This window comes from Aquarana catesbeiana, linkage group LG03 (genome assembly GCF_042186555.1).
Source record: "Aquarana catesbeiana isolate 2022-GZ linkage group LG03, ASM4218655v1, whole genome shotgun sequence".
Classification (NCBI taxonomy): domain Eukaryota; kingdom Metazoa; phylum Chordata; class Amphibia; order Anura; family Ranidae; genus Aquarana; species Aquarana catesbeiana.
In genome coordinates, this window is record NC_133326.1 from 555,232,540 (window position 1) to 555,248,992 (window position 16,453).

The 16,453-nt window shown below is 43.6% G+C and overlaps 1 protein-coding gene across 1 annotated transcript in view; it reads right to left on the reverse strand.

Moving 5' to 3' along the window:
- The window catches only part of IPO8 (importin 8), a 65,249-nt gene extending 52,962 nt beyond the window's left edge, over positions 1-12,287 (reverse strand). Inside the window, exons 1-6 of the mRNA XM_073621695.1 lie at positions 12,051-12,287; positions 8,713-8,794; positions 7,058-7,214; positions 2,710-2,868; positions 1,354-1,510; positions 37-126 (exon numbers count right to left, since the gene is read on the reverse strand). Coding sequence (XP_073477796.1) covers positions 37-126; positions 1,354-1,510; positions 2,710-2,868; positions 7,058-7,214; positions 8,713-8,794; positions 12,051-12,134 — 729 coding nt within the window. The 5' untranslated portion in view covers positions 12,135-12,287. The remainder of the gene's footprint in view (positions 1-36; positions 127-1,353; positions 1,511-2,709; positions 2,869-7,057; positions 7,215-8,712; positions 8,795-12,050) is intronic.
- Positions 12,288-16,453: the final 4,166 nt, after the last annotated feature.

The following is a 16,453-nucleotide window of genomic DNA, read 5'->3' on the forward strand; positions in this document are numbered from 1 at the left end:
AAGTTTTGTAAATTTATTTTTACATTTTATACTCACAGGAGGAACATCCCGATCAGCAATACTGCTAAATATTCCCATCCACTGTGTCATGGTCTGATTGTTAACCAGCTGGAGCGGCAGAGTGTACTGCAAAGAGAAGGAAAGAAAAAAAAAGAAAAAAGAAAAAAAAAAAAAAAAAAAAAAAAAAAAAGGAAAAAAAGAAAAAAGGAAAAAAACAAAAAAAGAAAAAACAAAAAAAAAAGAAGAAGAAAAAAGTAATCTATGTAAAATGTGTACACACTGGCATAGTAGGCAATGTTCCCAAAGAACATTTCCCTGCAATAATAAAAATAAATAAAAAAGGAGGAGTTTTTTCGCATGCTGCCTGCCAAAGCCACTGGTGGTCCACCCCCTTCCCATGTGATGGGACATGCTGATTCTGAGTGGCAATTTGCCAGGAGGGGAAAGGGTAACTGTTCTGAATTGACACACTCGGCAGCTATGCAGAGCAATATTTAAAGCGGAGTTCCACACAAAAATGGAACTTCCGCTTTTCGGAACCCTCCCCCCCTCCGGTGTCACATTTGGCACCTTTCAGGGGGGAGGGGGGTGCAGATACCTGTCTAAGACAGGTATTTGCACCACGTTCCGGCATAGACTCCCATGGGAGTCTACGCCTCTTCCCGTCCCCACCGCGCTGTCTCCTGGGAACACACAGCTCCCAGGAGAGAGCGGGGACCATTTGGGACGCGCAGCGCGACTCGCGCATGTGCAGTAGGGAACCGGGAAGTGAAGCCGCAACGCTTCACTTCCTGATTCCCTCACCTAGGATGGCGGCGGCAGCTGCCGAGAACCGAGCGGGTTCTCAGCTTCCCCTGCCGACATCGCTGGACCCTGGGACAGGTAAGTGGCCATGTATTAAAAGTCAGCAGATGCAGTATTTGTAGCTGCTGGCTTTTAATATTTTTTTTTTTGGCGGTGTGGGTGAACCCCCGCTTTAACATGTGTTTGGGTGATTACATTTATCAATTTAAAAAGTGTATCTAAATCAAAAACCAAAAATATAATATATTGGAGCTAACCCAGGGGCTCTTAACCTGGGGTCCATAGATGGGTTTTAAAGGGGTCCATGAGGGTCAGATTAAAAACAACATTTACAATCACTATACAGCCCTCCCCTTGTCCCAATCAATGGTTTCTCATTGAACGAAATGAAAGAAAATGCACCCTACCACTGCTTATAGCTTCAACCAATAAGCGGGCTCTATCTGACTTGCTGCAGCTTCTAATGCACACCAATGCTAATGCCCACAGTGTGCAAGGAGATTAGAGTAAGCAATTTCAGTACAATTATGCATATCCTTCAATGCTCACCTGGATGAGGGCATAAAATATCTTCAGAATCTGCTTCTGCATCAGCACAGAGTAGTGGGAGGGATCTGGAAGCAGCTGAACAATCTGCTGCTGGAGGCGGGGCAGGAAAATCTGCATGGCGGCGATGAGAGGGGCTCGCTCGTCTGACTTCTTGTACCTGAAAGTAACAGGAAAGGTTTTACAATTAAAAGCGGTCGATTTTCTCAACCCCCCCCCCCCCCAATTATCACAGTTCCTCTCCAGCTAATACAACTATGTTTAAAAAAAAAAAAACATAAAAATAAAGAAGAGAAGAACGGGGTGGGACTTTAATTGTGCCTCAGAGGAGTATAAAAAAGATATTATACAAACAATTTGATTATAGAAAAATATGTACATTAATTTGCCATAAGGCAATACCTTCTAAGGATAAAAAGATTAAGATAAATTACAGTCTTGAAATTTGAAATTCGGGTGTGCAGGTCCCAGACAATTAGAAAAGATGTGGCCTACGCGTTTCGCAGACAGTTCCGCTTCGTCAGGGCCTTGAAAGTAGCACAGAAGAATATCACATTAATTCTATGAACAAAATATTAATAAACAATACATGAATGGCATGATTTACATGGATAAAGTTACAGATTAATAAAAGAAAAAAATATGTTAATGCATTTGTTTTACACGAATGTAATACATAAACACATATACATGTCATATCATTTAAACACTCCCTTTTCCGTGCGAAAACACCGCTGTTCATTAATACCTATGTAATGTAACTGTATGTATATGTTAGATGTTTCATAATATAACATATAGACTGTGTTAACAAATGTTTTATATGATATGACATTTATAAACATTAGTGTAAAACAAATGCATTAACATATTCTTTTCTTTTATTAATCTGTAACTTTATCCATGTAAATAATGCCATTCATGTGTTGTCTATTAATATTTTGTTCATAGAATTCATGTGATATTCCTCTGTGCTACTTTCAAGGCCCTGACGAAGCGGAACTGTCCGCGAAATGCGTAGGCCACATCTTTTCGAATTGTCTGGGACCTGCACACTCCGATTTCAAAACTAATTTATCTTAATCTTTTTATTCTTAGAAGGTATTACCTTATGGCAAATTAATAAAATTCACATATTTTTCTATAATCAAAGTGTTTGTATTCTATCTTTTTCATACTCCTCTGAGGCACATTTAAAGTCCCACCCCATTCTACTTTTTTTTTTTTTTTTTTTTTTTTTTAAACATAGTTGCATATTCTTAGGGGATAGTGCCTCTGTAGGAGTATTTGTGATTCCACGTCCACCCCAACCCCTACACATATCCTCTCCAGCTAATGAACAAAAAAAATGACACTCACTCATAAGTCTTCACCAGCTGGTATAAGCAGAGCAGACTGCCCAGCCAACTGGCTGTGTTCTGTGACTGCAGGTAGAAGCCGATCTTGTCCACCACGCTGGTCCACCGCCCTGGGAAATCGTGTTTAATGATGACGCGTAAACAGAGTGTCAGCTGAGCCCTGCGGCAACATCAGACGCGGTGTTAGTTGATGCATTTTCTATTGTATGTTATGGAGACAGATTGGGACATATAAAAAGTAAAAAAAAAAAAAAAAAATAGATGATAGTATAGTAATGAAGTATAGAGAAATATTACCCCAGAGTACCGTCAGGGAATACAGTTCAAGTGTACGTCCAACAAAAACAATTTTTACTTAGTTTAGAATAGATCATTAAAGGATTAGAACCCTTGTCGGGTCTTTACTGCTATCTGGGGTTCTGTTAGGTAGGCCATACAGGATTCATTTTCTTTCGTTCAACCGGCAGGTTGAACAAAAAAAAAAAAAAAAAAAAAGAGCCGATTGCCCCATGCGGATGGGGTAATCCTTCCTGCTATGCTATTGTATTCTGCCGGCGGTGAGCTTTTCCATTTGGCAGAATACAATGATCAGTGTTAGCAGCTATAGCCGGCAGCACTGATTGTTTGGGAAAAAGCCGACAAAGTGGTTGTAACAAGTCCATCGATAGATGGACTTGTGTACAACTAGCTAGCCTATACTGAACTGGCCTGATTTCGATCCATGCATGGCCGGCTTTAGAGAGATTTTCCCTCACAGGAAGCGAGGTCCAACAGCAATTTTTATTTTTAAAAGCATAAAAAAAAAAAAACACTCACACAAAAAGTGACACCAAACAAAATGCTGAAAGAGTCAAAGTTAACCAAATGATTTGTAATATAATCACACAGAACAGCCAACTTCCCCATTTCATCAGGGCTACAAAATAATATACTATATGTATACGGATACAAATTCTATATTTACATCTATGTGAATACAAGACCAATTATTATTACACATTATTATGTATAGGGGTATATAAACGATATGTATATGGGTAGACCTTTTTTTAATGTATATTTTGTAGCTCTGATGAAGTGGGGATGTTAGTCCCTGGAATGCGTTTGTTGTTCCAAGTGATCATATTACGAGTCATTACTACATACGGGAGTCTTTCACCATTTGGTTTGGCACTTTATGTGTTTTTATGCTTGTAGGGCTGGTTCACACCACAAAAACGCACTCCAGATCCTATCCGGATGGGTTTCTGCATGCGCATTTTAAACACGTTTAGACGTGTACCGGGGCGTTTTTGATCTGTTTCCGGATGCATTCCAGATGCTTTTTTTCCCCTTCGTTTTTCCACTGTACTGAAGTCCGGTGTGTTTTTGATTAATTTCAGTGCATCCCGATGCATTTTACTGCGTTCCTGTCCAGTGCAGGAAAAATGCAGCATGTTCTACTTTTTTTTTCTGGAACGTCCTGGAACTGACCGCACTGGCAAGAACTATGCCACTGGAAACCATATGACCTACTTTCCATGCAATTTTGTTGTAGGAGGGAAAAAAAAAACAAAAAGGCACTGGACTGAATGTGGTGTGAACTGACCCCAAGTCATATTTCAGTTACTCACCAAGGGGAGCCTAGCTATGTGAGCAGCCTTACCAGAGCTTTGTAATTATGCTGTCCCACTGCTTTATGAATATATAATTTTGAAGATTTTTTTTTCTTGTTCCTGTTACAGATTTTCTCTCACTTCCTGTCTGGTAATGCCGTTGTCAGCAAGAAAGAAAGTGAGGGGGAAATCTTTCCAGTGGAGCTCCAGATAGCAGAAAAAGCACAACGAGTTCTAATCCTCCCCTAGTCTATCCTAAAGCAAAAAAAAAAAAAAAAAAAAAAAAGGGAAGAAGAAAAGGGTTTTTGGTTTGACATACAGTACACACAAACAAAACAGTGCAGAACTGTTTTAGAAATTTTATAGATGGGCAACTCCTATCTTAATATTGATCAGTGGTTCCAAAATAATTAAGGATGTGCTCGGGCACGTTCGCAACTCCACGTGCTCGCCAGGAAGCTGACACTCTGCAGCGCTAATCAAAGGTAGTGAGACATTGCCTGATCTGTGCAGATCAGAAGATGTCTCACTGCCTGTGATTAGCTCTGCGCAGTGTCAGCTTCCTGGTGGGCACGTGGAGTTGCGAACACGCCTGAGTTCATCCTTAAAAATAATAACTACTGCAGTAGCGAACATACACAAAAAAGATACATGTATCACCTTTCCAAATAACTCTTCTGTTTATTTGGCGCATTTGACGTTTTTTTTTTTTTTTTTTTTTTTAAACAATGCTTATGTAACAAAATTAGATTATAATTGTAGGCAGTACATATTCAGGTCACTTTCCTATGAGGATCTAAGGAATGTGAATTCGTAATAGAATAGAGTGATTATGTGCAAAACATTATAAGTTCCGTGTGCTGAATATGAGCGCAGCGAGCAAAACATAACCAAAGCATGCAAAATAGGGGACAGTGTTTTACAAGAGTTTAACCACTTCAATACTGGGCCTATTCTGGCAGTTCTCTCCTGCATGTAAAAATCAACATTTTTTTTGCTAGAAAATTACTCAGAATCCCCCAAACATTATATATATGTTTTTTTAGCAGACACCCTAGGGAATAAAATGGCGGTCATTGCAACTTTTTATCTTGCACGGTATATAGCGGCAGAACTGCCGCTATGATCGTTATAATCGTGCAAAGAATCGCCGGCTGGAAAGAATGATATCTGGATGATGCCTGTAGCTGCAGGCATTATTCAGATATCCCCTAACAAAGTAAAGGACATCATATGACGCCCTTGGTATTGAAGTGGTTAAGATCTTTTACAGAACAAATTAATCAAACACAAAAGTCCTGCTTGGCCAAGGATTACAAACATAAAAAGGCAAATAAAAAGGTATAAGTCCCCTTAACCCTTTCTTGATCGGTGGTCACCAATGCAAGATGTGCAGATCTAGTTTAGCAGCAACCGTTATTATGACAATAAGGATTTATACACACGAACATATCTGCAGTATTGCATAACAAACACTTGGAAGCCCCAGCTGTTGCATAATTCTGCCCATAGGAATAAAGTACAAAATACGCTGTATTCGGGAAAGATCTTGTAAACACCGGTACCGTAAGTGCATTTACAGGCACATGCTTATGATCAGAACATCACCTATAAAGCAAGTTCCAGCGTTTTTACATATATACCTGCATACAGCATATTTTGACATTCATTCCTGTGGGAATAATTGCACAGCAGCTAAGGGACCCGGCACCGCAAATACAGGCTTATTTAATGCTGAATGACCATACACCTGCAAATATATCCACATGAATGTGATCTAAATGTATGACAATGCATTATTATTATTATTATCTATGCATTATCAATAATGTATAAGTGTAACACATCCAAGTATTTATTCCCCCTTCCCTTTCACAGACATCACAGTATTGATGATGCTTTTCTCTCCAAGAGGACATATGGGTTGATTTACTACAATAGGAGAGTGCAAAATCTGGTGAAGTTCTGCATAGAAATCAGCTTCCAGGTTTTATTGTTAAAGCTTCATTGAACAAGCTGAAGTTAGAAGCCGATTGGCTACCCATACACAGCTGCACCAGATTCTGAGTACTCTAGTTTTAGTGATTTTCCCCCACTTTCACCTTTGTTCAGGTATCATCCAGGGTTACCAATTACTTCCTAGACTGAGATGCCGGCTCAGACAGGACACAGTCATGTAAATCCTGTGCAGTTCTTGGCTGTATTCACAAAGGTCTGACACAGATCAGCCCCCCTGCTGCAGCCTCTCACCTTGTGACTTTCTACAAATTTATAATGTACAGTCTGATAAATAAGGGGGGGGGGGGGGGCGGAGGAAATGCTTCCTTCTGCCTGCAGCAGACTGATGACATCATCTCAGCCTAGGCAAAGTCACTGCTGGAGCTAACGGATGGCTTTTTAATGAGAAAAGGTGGAGCTTTTCTGAAAAACAACACAGTTGCCAGATATTGTGACACATCAGGAATTTACTTTAAGTGGAGATTTAAAGTTACCAACAAATCCACTTTAAGAGGTGCCTTCACAGTGTTTAAGCCATGCAGTATTACCAAAAGGGTCTAACAGAGCAAGAGAGAGTGTTCCAGTATATAGGCACAGAACAAAAGAAGAAGTTCTTCACTATAGTGATGGTAACAAAGAAAAAACAAAGGAGCAGAGCCCATACCGGGATGATAAAACAGGTTCTTGGTAGGCAGGGGCTACAGGAACAATATGAATATAAGCTTTGACAAATAAGCAATCAAAGTTACTCCATACCTTACAAGGTCGGGCGAACGGATGATCCCCTCCACAATGTTCTCACGGATTTGCTGGCGGTCATTCTCGTGTATGTTGAATGGGAAGATGACTTCTCCCGCCATGGGTTCTCGGTCAGGCCAGTACTGTGTCACCATGTTCTTTAGGTAGATGGCAGCTATGACAGAGGGGGTTATTAAAATGCATCTCAATTACAAGTCAACATCAATTAACCGCTCCCCTCTCAGCCTATAACAGAATGACAGTCAAGTGGGAGCGCTGCCTTCCCAGGTTGACGTCATATGACGCCCTCTCAGGATCATGCAATGCTGGACACTGCAGATGACAAATTAGTGTACTGGACTGCTGCCGGTACCATGTGACTGCTGTGACCAATCACAGTAGATCACATGGCAATTGTACACAATGAATGGCTTCCATTCATAGCCAAGTCCTGATCACCTTCCTATAGTAGTACAGTGTCACTATGGTAACACCGTACTGTTCTTTTCACAGTATGTAAAAAACAAAAATTGGCCATGCCTCTTACTAAATACCTTGGACTGCCTACTTTCTAAAAAAAATGGGGGCATTTGAACTGTCCTGGCATTTTCAGGCCTCAAGAAATGAGATAAGCCGTAAGTACATCAGGACTGAATGATTTTCAAATATCTATACCATAGTTTTTGGACTCTCAAACTTTTCAGTCTTTTTTCGTTTATTTAGCAAAAAAATAAAGGCCGGTAGTGATTAAATACCACCAAAAGAAAGCTCTATTTGTGTAAAGACAAATGATAAAAATCTATGGAGTACAGTGTTGCAGGACTGCAGAATTGTCATTCAACATGTGACAGCGCTGAAAGCTGAAAATTGGCCTGGGCAGGAAAGGGGTAAAAGTGCCCTGTATTAAAGTGGTTAAAGTGATTGTTTGTAGATTGAACTGGCCATTTATTGCATGCAATTTCTGTGCTATAGCTTCTTTCCTGGAAACGATATCAATCAGATTGTTGTGTATGAGCACTGCTGTGAGGACACCTTAAAATGGTATAAAGTCCAAAACCAAAAATGTAATATATTGTAGTTTATCAATTTATTAGATGTGATGGCTGCATTTGTTTTATTTTCTTTGGCTTTTTCCCCTCTGTTTTTACCTGGTGATCTGTCCAGTAACACACCACCTGTATTAGTGAAACAAAACTCTGGATGAATGAGAACAGGAGGCACAGAAGATAGCAGCATTGACCTGTCTGGGGGGGGGGGGGGGGGGGGAGTAGTGTTAAATGTATTAGCAGATTTAGATACACTAAAGAAGCCAAACTCCATCTCACACTTTATAATCAGTTACGGAACACATTGTTTTACCTTAGGTTTTTTGTTTAGGTTTTGAAGGAATACATGAAAGCTGATTATTTTAATATGACTCCCACCAGTGTTAAGTGGTTTGCCTCATCCATGTAACCTGATACATTGTGCTGGAGAGCTTGTGCTTTTGTAAAACAACAGACTTGCTGGCTGGATTACCAGATGAAAATAGAAGAAAGCAAGCCTAAAACAGAAACTAATACAGCCATCACATCTGAAAATAGGTAAGCTGCAATATAATAAATGTTTGCTTATGGGTTTAATACTGCTTTACCACACAGGAACAGAATGACAAATCCTAGGTACACACTTACCTGCCTGTCTCACAGGAAACTCCACCTGATCAGACACAATGATTTGCAGCAAAGTGGGAGCAAAGCTAATGATCTTGTAGGACTGGAGAGAAGAGAAAAACATTAGAACCACATCAGGAAATGTCTGACATTCTATTATATGTGAAGGAGATCCTCTTTGTGTAAATCTTAAAGCGGAACATTACCCATCACAACTTGATAAAAAATAATGTTCTTTAGCAAGGAACATACATTCCACATTAATAATTATGTTACCAAAAAAAGTGTGCGCTGTAAATTGCCTCCAATGCATTGTTTCTGTTTCTGAACAGCAGTAAATCATAAAGCGGAACTAAACCCATTGGTTTAACGGTTTCAAAAAATAGTTATATTCCTGGAATTCCGGGATTGCTAACTGTCAAATTTGCTTGTGTCCTCAACCAAACTGTCAAACCATCAAATGACTGGTGTCAGAACTGATCACATGTGAAGCACCATGGCAGTTGCAGATCAAACAGAAGCAGCTTCCTTGGCCTAAAAATGGAGAGCAACTGAGCATGTGCAGAGGGTGAGGGAGTGTGTTACTGGATTTTACAGTATAGACACTTTTTTTTTTAATGTTTCACATAGCTATATCTGCAAAAGGGGCCAGCATGAAGTCATCTAGCAGGACCTAATTTTCTGACTCAAGTTTCGCTTTAGGCTGGGTTCACACTTATGTGAATTGGATGCAGATTTCTCCACATCCAATTTGCATGACAGGAGACTGTGACCAGCTCTCTATGGAGCTGGTTCATACATCTCCGTGGCGGCCGTGGAGTGAGTTGCACAGGGGTCCTGTGTGTCTTTCGCTCAGTTTCAGGTCTGAATTCAGGCAAAAATTCAGGCCCGATATGTCCCTGAAATGGAGAACAGGCCGTACCAGTGACTCGCATTCCTATTCGGTGTGAACCCCGCCTTAATCACTACATCATTTCTACATATATGAATCCGGGGAACACATATATGCCCTTTAGAGGGCTTTCACACCGAGCCACGTGGGGTGTCGGCGGTAAAGCGGTGCTATTTTTGGCGGCGCTATTCGCCCGCTAGCGGGGCAGTTTTAACCCCCCCGTTATCGCCCAAAAAGGGGTTAAATCTGCCCGCAAAACGCTGCTCCACTGATTTCATTGGGGAGCAGAGGTGGAGGAGCGGTGAGTTCACCGCTCCAAAGAAGCTGCTGGCATGACTTTTTATGACGCCCTGCCAGCGCACTGCTCCAGTTTAAAGCGAATGGAGCCGCTTTTTTCAGACGCTATTTTTAGCGATGTAGTGCCTGAAAAACGCTGGCAGTGTGAAAGGGGTCTTAAAGATATAGGTTCTGCATCCTATAGATAAGTGTATATTTATACATACATACATACATACATACAAAGCCCTGGGGAGATACAAGGGGATTTACACACCCTTCCTTTCCTTATTAGCCCCAGGGGTGCAAAATTATGTACCCCTCCCTTTACACTACCACGCCAGGGCTGTGGGAAAATTATGTGCCCCTTATACTACCTCCCTTATCCTGTCTCCATTGGTGTGGGGGCAGCATGATGTACCTTTTCTTTACCCCTAAGAAAGGAAGAATGAGGTGCCCCTCCTCTACACTATCACTCCTGGGCATGAAGGGGGGGGGGGGCAGAATTGTGCACCCCCCCCATTACCCTATCAGAATTAAGTACTCCTACCATTATTACTCCTAAAGGTGGGTGGGTGGGGGGATAATGTACCTCTCCCTTACGCTATTACCCCTGTGGGGGGAGAAGAACGATGCACCCTTCCCTTTATACTTTTACTCCTGGCAAAGAAGTATGATGTACCCCTCCACAACACTATTACCCCTAGGGTGGTAAAGATGGTGTATCCCTCCCTTATACTATTATCCCTGGGTTAGGGGCAGCACCCCGTGGAGAGAAGACTGATGTACCTCTCCTTTACTCTAATACCCTGGGGGGGCAGAATGATGTACCCCTCCTTCACACTACTACCCCTGGAGGGGGAGGCAAAGAATGATGTACCCCTCCTTCACACTACTACCCCTGGAGGGGGAGGCAAAGAATGATGTACCCCTCCTTCACACTACTACCCCTGGAGGGGGAGGCAAAGAATGATGTACCCCTCCCTCACACTACTACCCCTGGAGGGGGTGAAGAATGATGTACCCCTCCCTCACACTACTACCCCTGGAGGGGGTGAAGAATGATGTACCCCTCCCTCACACTACTACCCCTGGAGGGGGTGAAGAATGATGTACCCCTCCCTCACACTACCACCCCTGGAGGGGGTGAAGAATGATGTACCCCTCCCTCACACTACTACCCCTGGAGGGGGTGAAGAATGATGTACCCCTCCCTCACACTACTACCCCTGGAGGGGGTGAAGAATGATGTACCCCTCCCTCACACTACTACCCCTGGAGGGGGTGAAGAATGATGTACCCCTCCATCACACTACTACCCCTGGAGGGGGTGAAGAATGATGTACCCCTCCCTCACACTACTACCCCTGGAGGGGGAGGCAAAGAATGATGTACCCCTCCCTCACACTACTACCCCTGGAGGGGGTGAAGAATGATGTACCCCTCCCTCACACTACTACCCCTGGAGGGGGTGAAGAATGATGTACCCCTCCCTCACACTACTACCCCTGGAGGGGGTGAAGAATGATGTACCCCTCCCTCACACTACTACCCCTGGAGGGGGTGAAGAATGATGTACCCCTCCCTTACATGACTACCCCTGGAGGGGGAAAAGAATGATGTACCCCTCCCTCACACTACTACCCCTGGAGGGGGTGAAGAATGATGTACCCCTCCCTTACACGACTACCCCTGGAGGGGGAGGCAAAGAATGATGTACCCCTCGATCACACTACTACACCTCAAGGGAGTTGAAGAATGATGTACCCCTCCATCACACTACTACACCTCAAGGGAGTTGAAGAATGATGTACCCCTCCCTTACACTACTACCCCTGGAGGGGGCAAAGAATGATGTACCCCTCCCTCACACTACTACCCCTGGAGGGGGCGAAGAATGATGTACCCCTCCCTCACACTACTACCCCTGGAGGGGAGGATGAAGTACCCCTTCCTTACACTACTACCCCTGGAGGGGGTGAAGAATGATGTACCCCTCCCTCACACTGTTATAACTGGGTTGAGGGCAGCACCCTTAACAATATTGCCCCGGGGGGGGGGGGGGGGGGGGGGCATAATATTGTATACTTTTATCCCTTGGGGGCAGAATGCTGCACCCCTCCCTTCCACTGTCACCCCAGGTAATAACAGTATTACCCCAGGATGGTGTCAGCCCAGTAAGTGCCCCCACCTGGTTGAGCTCATTCTCGGCCGTCAGCCTCATCTTGGGGTCTATGGTCCCCCGCAGGGCCTGGATGATCCGGTTCGGATCCATTGCTGAGAGAATCAGAGCTGATCACTCGGCTCAACAGCAGATGCCGGGCATCAAGATGTCACTTTACGACCGGACTCCTCGCACCGCTGCCGCAAAGTATCGCGCCGTACGGAATCCATTATACGCTCCTGGCGGCCATACTGTACGGAGGAGCATGCGCAGTACGAGCCAGTGAAGCCAGAACGGGGTGCGGGAGGGGTGGTTAGTACAGAATGAGGTCACTGTACGGAGCGAGATGTCACAGAAGAAATTGTGACATTGTCAGTGTGTGTACGGAATACTTTCATTCTAGGATACAAAGTATAAGGGGGAGAAGAATTTTGCTGACAGTGGTTTAATTTCTGTTTGTGACTTAAAGATATGCAGCCACTCGTGCCCATCAAATGCAGCCACTTCTGCCCAGTATATGCAGCCACTTGTGCCAATCAAGTGCAGCCACTTGTGCCAATCAAATGCAGCCATTTGTGCCCATCATATGTAGCCACTTGTGCCAATAAAATTCAGCCATTTGTGCCCATCAAATGCAGCCACTTGTACCCATTAAATGCAGCCACTTGTACCCATCAAATGCAGCCATTTGTACCCATCAAATGCAGCCAGGCGCGTCCCCCTGCTTGGCTGTCACTTCTCTAACCCCCCTGGCCGGTCTGGCGGCACTTACCGCTCGTGTGGCAGGGCTCTGCTCCTCTCCTGTAGTGACGGGGCTCTCCTCGGTGGCTCTCCTCCTCGGTGGGAAGTGGCGGCTGTAGCTCCTGTGTCTGTTTGGCTCCTCAGGCTTCCTCCGCCATGTCTCCTCTTCTGCCAAAGCATTAGGCATCCAATAGGATCACCTAATGCTTTGGCCAATCAGGAGACAGGTCTCACTGACCTGCCTGCTGATCGGCAGGGAGGAATGTTAGTGTGAAAATAGCGAAAATTAATTTGCTATGGCACACAACAGGGTGGGATCGTGACACAGTGCTTTGCACCCCGAGCCCACCTTATTTTGAAGCCTATTAGAGCCTGAAAGGGGCCGGGCACATGAATAGGGAGGGCGGTGGAGGTGTCGGGGGGGGGGGGCGCCGCCCGTGTGCCCACAATGCACAGGCCACCACTGACCCATAGCAACTTGATAAAAAATTATGTTTTTTTAGCAAGGAACATCCAGCCTGGGTTCACACTAGATTTGGTGCGAATTCACAGCAAACCGCATCTAAATGGCAACCCATCTATGCCAACTGATTGCGGCGTTTATGTTAAGTTAATTACGCAACCGGTTTCCAAATGCAGCGCAATTTGCAGAATCAGATCGCATGGGTGTGAAAACTCATGCGATCCGATTCTGGTGTGGACATAAAAAGGGTCCTGCACCAGTTTGGTGTGAATGTGGTGTGCGATTTCAGCCATACAAATCCATAGCTCAATTTGCACCCCAGGGACACCACATCTAATTCGCACAAGAATGTGCTGCGATTTCTGTCACTGAACTCCACATTAATAATTCTGCTATCAAAATTAGCGTGTGCTGTAAATTTCATCCAGCATTGCTCCTGTTTCTTCTTGCTGGAGGTGGCCATTTGGCTGAAGCCCAGAGCCACTGAGCAGCAGTAAATCATAAAGCAGAACTAAACCCATCAGTTTAATGGTTTCAAAAAATAGTTACATACCTGGAATACTGGTGTTCTGTAAGATAGCTGCTACCCATCACAAAGCAAAACCCGGCCTACTGCGCATGTCCAATGCGCAGCCGAAGTGATGTTGCCTCGCGGCCATCTTTGAACATCCGCACTCGTCCGCAGTAAGCCTGGAGTTAGAAGTCTTGCTTTACACAGTTATTTTTAACAGTAAACTCAGCTTATATAGTGAAATGCAGTATTTAGAAGTCTGTAACACTGTTTTGATTTTTTATTTTAAAAGCAGCGGTGTTCGGTAACATCAGCAAACCTGTGAGATCAGCAGGGTTGCTGCTGCTTTTAAAATTCAAATTGATCACATGTGCACCACCATGGCAGTTGCAGATCAAACAAAAGCAGCTTCCTTGGCTGTAAAGGATATAAAGGTTTAAAGTGGAACTTTAGTCAGAAAATGAAGTCATGCTGGATGACTTCATGCTAGCCCCTTTTGCAGGTATAGCTATGTAAAACATTGAAATGAAGTGTCTATACTGTGAAAAATCCAGTAATACACTGTCTCACCCTGCTCTGCATTTGCTCAGTTGCTCTCCATTTTTAGGCACTGCTGAGTTTGTAGAGGCCGATCTGCTGACAACCTTAAAGCGGAAGTAAACCCTCCTATTCTTTACAGCCAAGAAAGCGGCTTCTGTTTGATTTGCAACTGCCATGGAGCTGCACATGCGATCAGTTATGACATCAGCCCTTTGATGGTTTGACAGTTTGGTTGAGGACACAAGCAAATGTGACAGTTAGCAATCCCGGCATTCCAGGAATGTATCTGCTTTTTTTTAAACCGTTAAACTGTTGGGTTTAGTTCCACTTTATGATTTTCTGCTGTTCAGAGGCTCTGAGCTTCAGCAAAATGGCAGCCTCCAACAAGAAGGAACAGGAGCAATGCTGGAGGCCATTTACAGCACACACTAATTTTGGTAGCATAATTATTAATGTGGAATGTATGTTCCTTGCTAAAGTACATTATTTTTTATCAAATTGTTATGGGTAAAGATCCGCTTTAATTCAGCTGTAAAGTGAGCAAGCAGCTTGCTATGGGGGCACTCGAGCCGCTACACTGTGTCCATTCAGACACAAAGAGGGCCCCGCTCTCTCTCTATCCTCAAGAGGGCCCCGCCCCCTCTCTATCCTCAATGCTGCTTCGCTGCTGTCTCAGCCAATAAGGAGGGCGAGTCCCGGACAACCAAGTCTCTTGTGCAACATCGCTGGATCGTGATGGGGCTCAGGTAAGTATTAGGGGGGCTGAGGGGGGCTCCTGCACACAGAAGGCTTTTTTTCTTAATGCATAGAATGCATTAAAGCGGTTGTATACCGCTGGACGTTTTTTTTTTCCCCCCTGCAAGGTAATGTCATAATGTATGCATCGTCCGTTTTTAAAAAAAGAATTCCAACATGCCCAATCACTTAAATTCGATGGCCGCATGAAAATCGGCCATGGCTGCGGTCCACTAATGGTGCAAAATACCGAAAATTCTTAGATAAGATTTTCAAAAGAAAATTCTTCCAGGAATTCGACCCATGTATGGCCAGCCTTAAGTTCCACTTTAATGTCAGGCACACCCCCGCCTATTCTTGTATAGGTGTTACAGGGGCAGGATATGGGGATAGATCTCAAAACAGGTTAACCAACAGAAATAAAACCTCACAGAAATGTTTACTGTTCTTCATTGTAGTAAAAAAAGGTATTATTTAAGCTTGCTACCAAAGTATTTGAAAATGATTCCATTATATGTATATTTAAAGTAGAAACAACTAAGTAGAATAATAAAAGGGTGTCTCTTTCTGTATATGGGAAGCTCTTTGATCCTCCGGCGTTGTTGTCAAACACTCACTTTTTATTTGAACACAAAACACTTCCAGACGTGTGTGTTGCTATGGCCATTTGTATTGTCTTGATACCCTGTTTCCCTGAAAATAAGACCTAGCGTGATTATCGGTGATGGCTGCAATATAAGCCCTACCCCCCAAATAAGCCCTAGTTAAAGTCCTTGTAGGTCTTACTTTCGGGGTTTGGCTTATTTTCAGGGAAACAGGGTAGGGCTTATTTGGGGGGTAGGGCTTATATTGCAGCCATCACCGACAATCATGCTAGGTCTTATTTTCGGGGAAACAGGGTAGCAATAATATTGAGTTAGGTTTGGTAAGAGCATATGTTTACAGAGGCCCTTTCCCCTCCATTGATATTTAAATAAACCAGATGGATAGGTTTGGAGCTGAGCAGAGGAAGTTGGTGTATGCGTGAAATGAGTGGGAGGGGCTTGGGGAGAGTTGGAAAGAAACATGTGTTTGGACAAGAAAGTTGTGTTTGGAAGAGTTGTGTCTGCAAGTGTCTTTGCAAATACTTCTTGGTTAACAGGTCCTGAATTCCTGCTGGATCATTTTGAAGAAAGCACAGCTGAGGTCTTCAGTCTTCTAGAACCTGACAAAGATGCAGAGATTCGTCCTGAAGTCAAAACCCTCGTCACCAGAACTGAACAAAGACTCGTCTTGACAGTCTTGACGCTTTGAACGTTTCTCCAAGCAGAGAAGGCTTGTACGCACCACCGCAATGTTAGTTCATATTGCAGATTGCTTCCACACAAAGCCCACAGATGCTCACTGTCAAGGTTGGCACGTGTGCCAAAAGCTTCTTTCTGCAAAAGACATTGCTGAAGG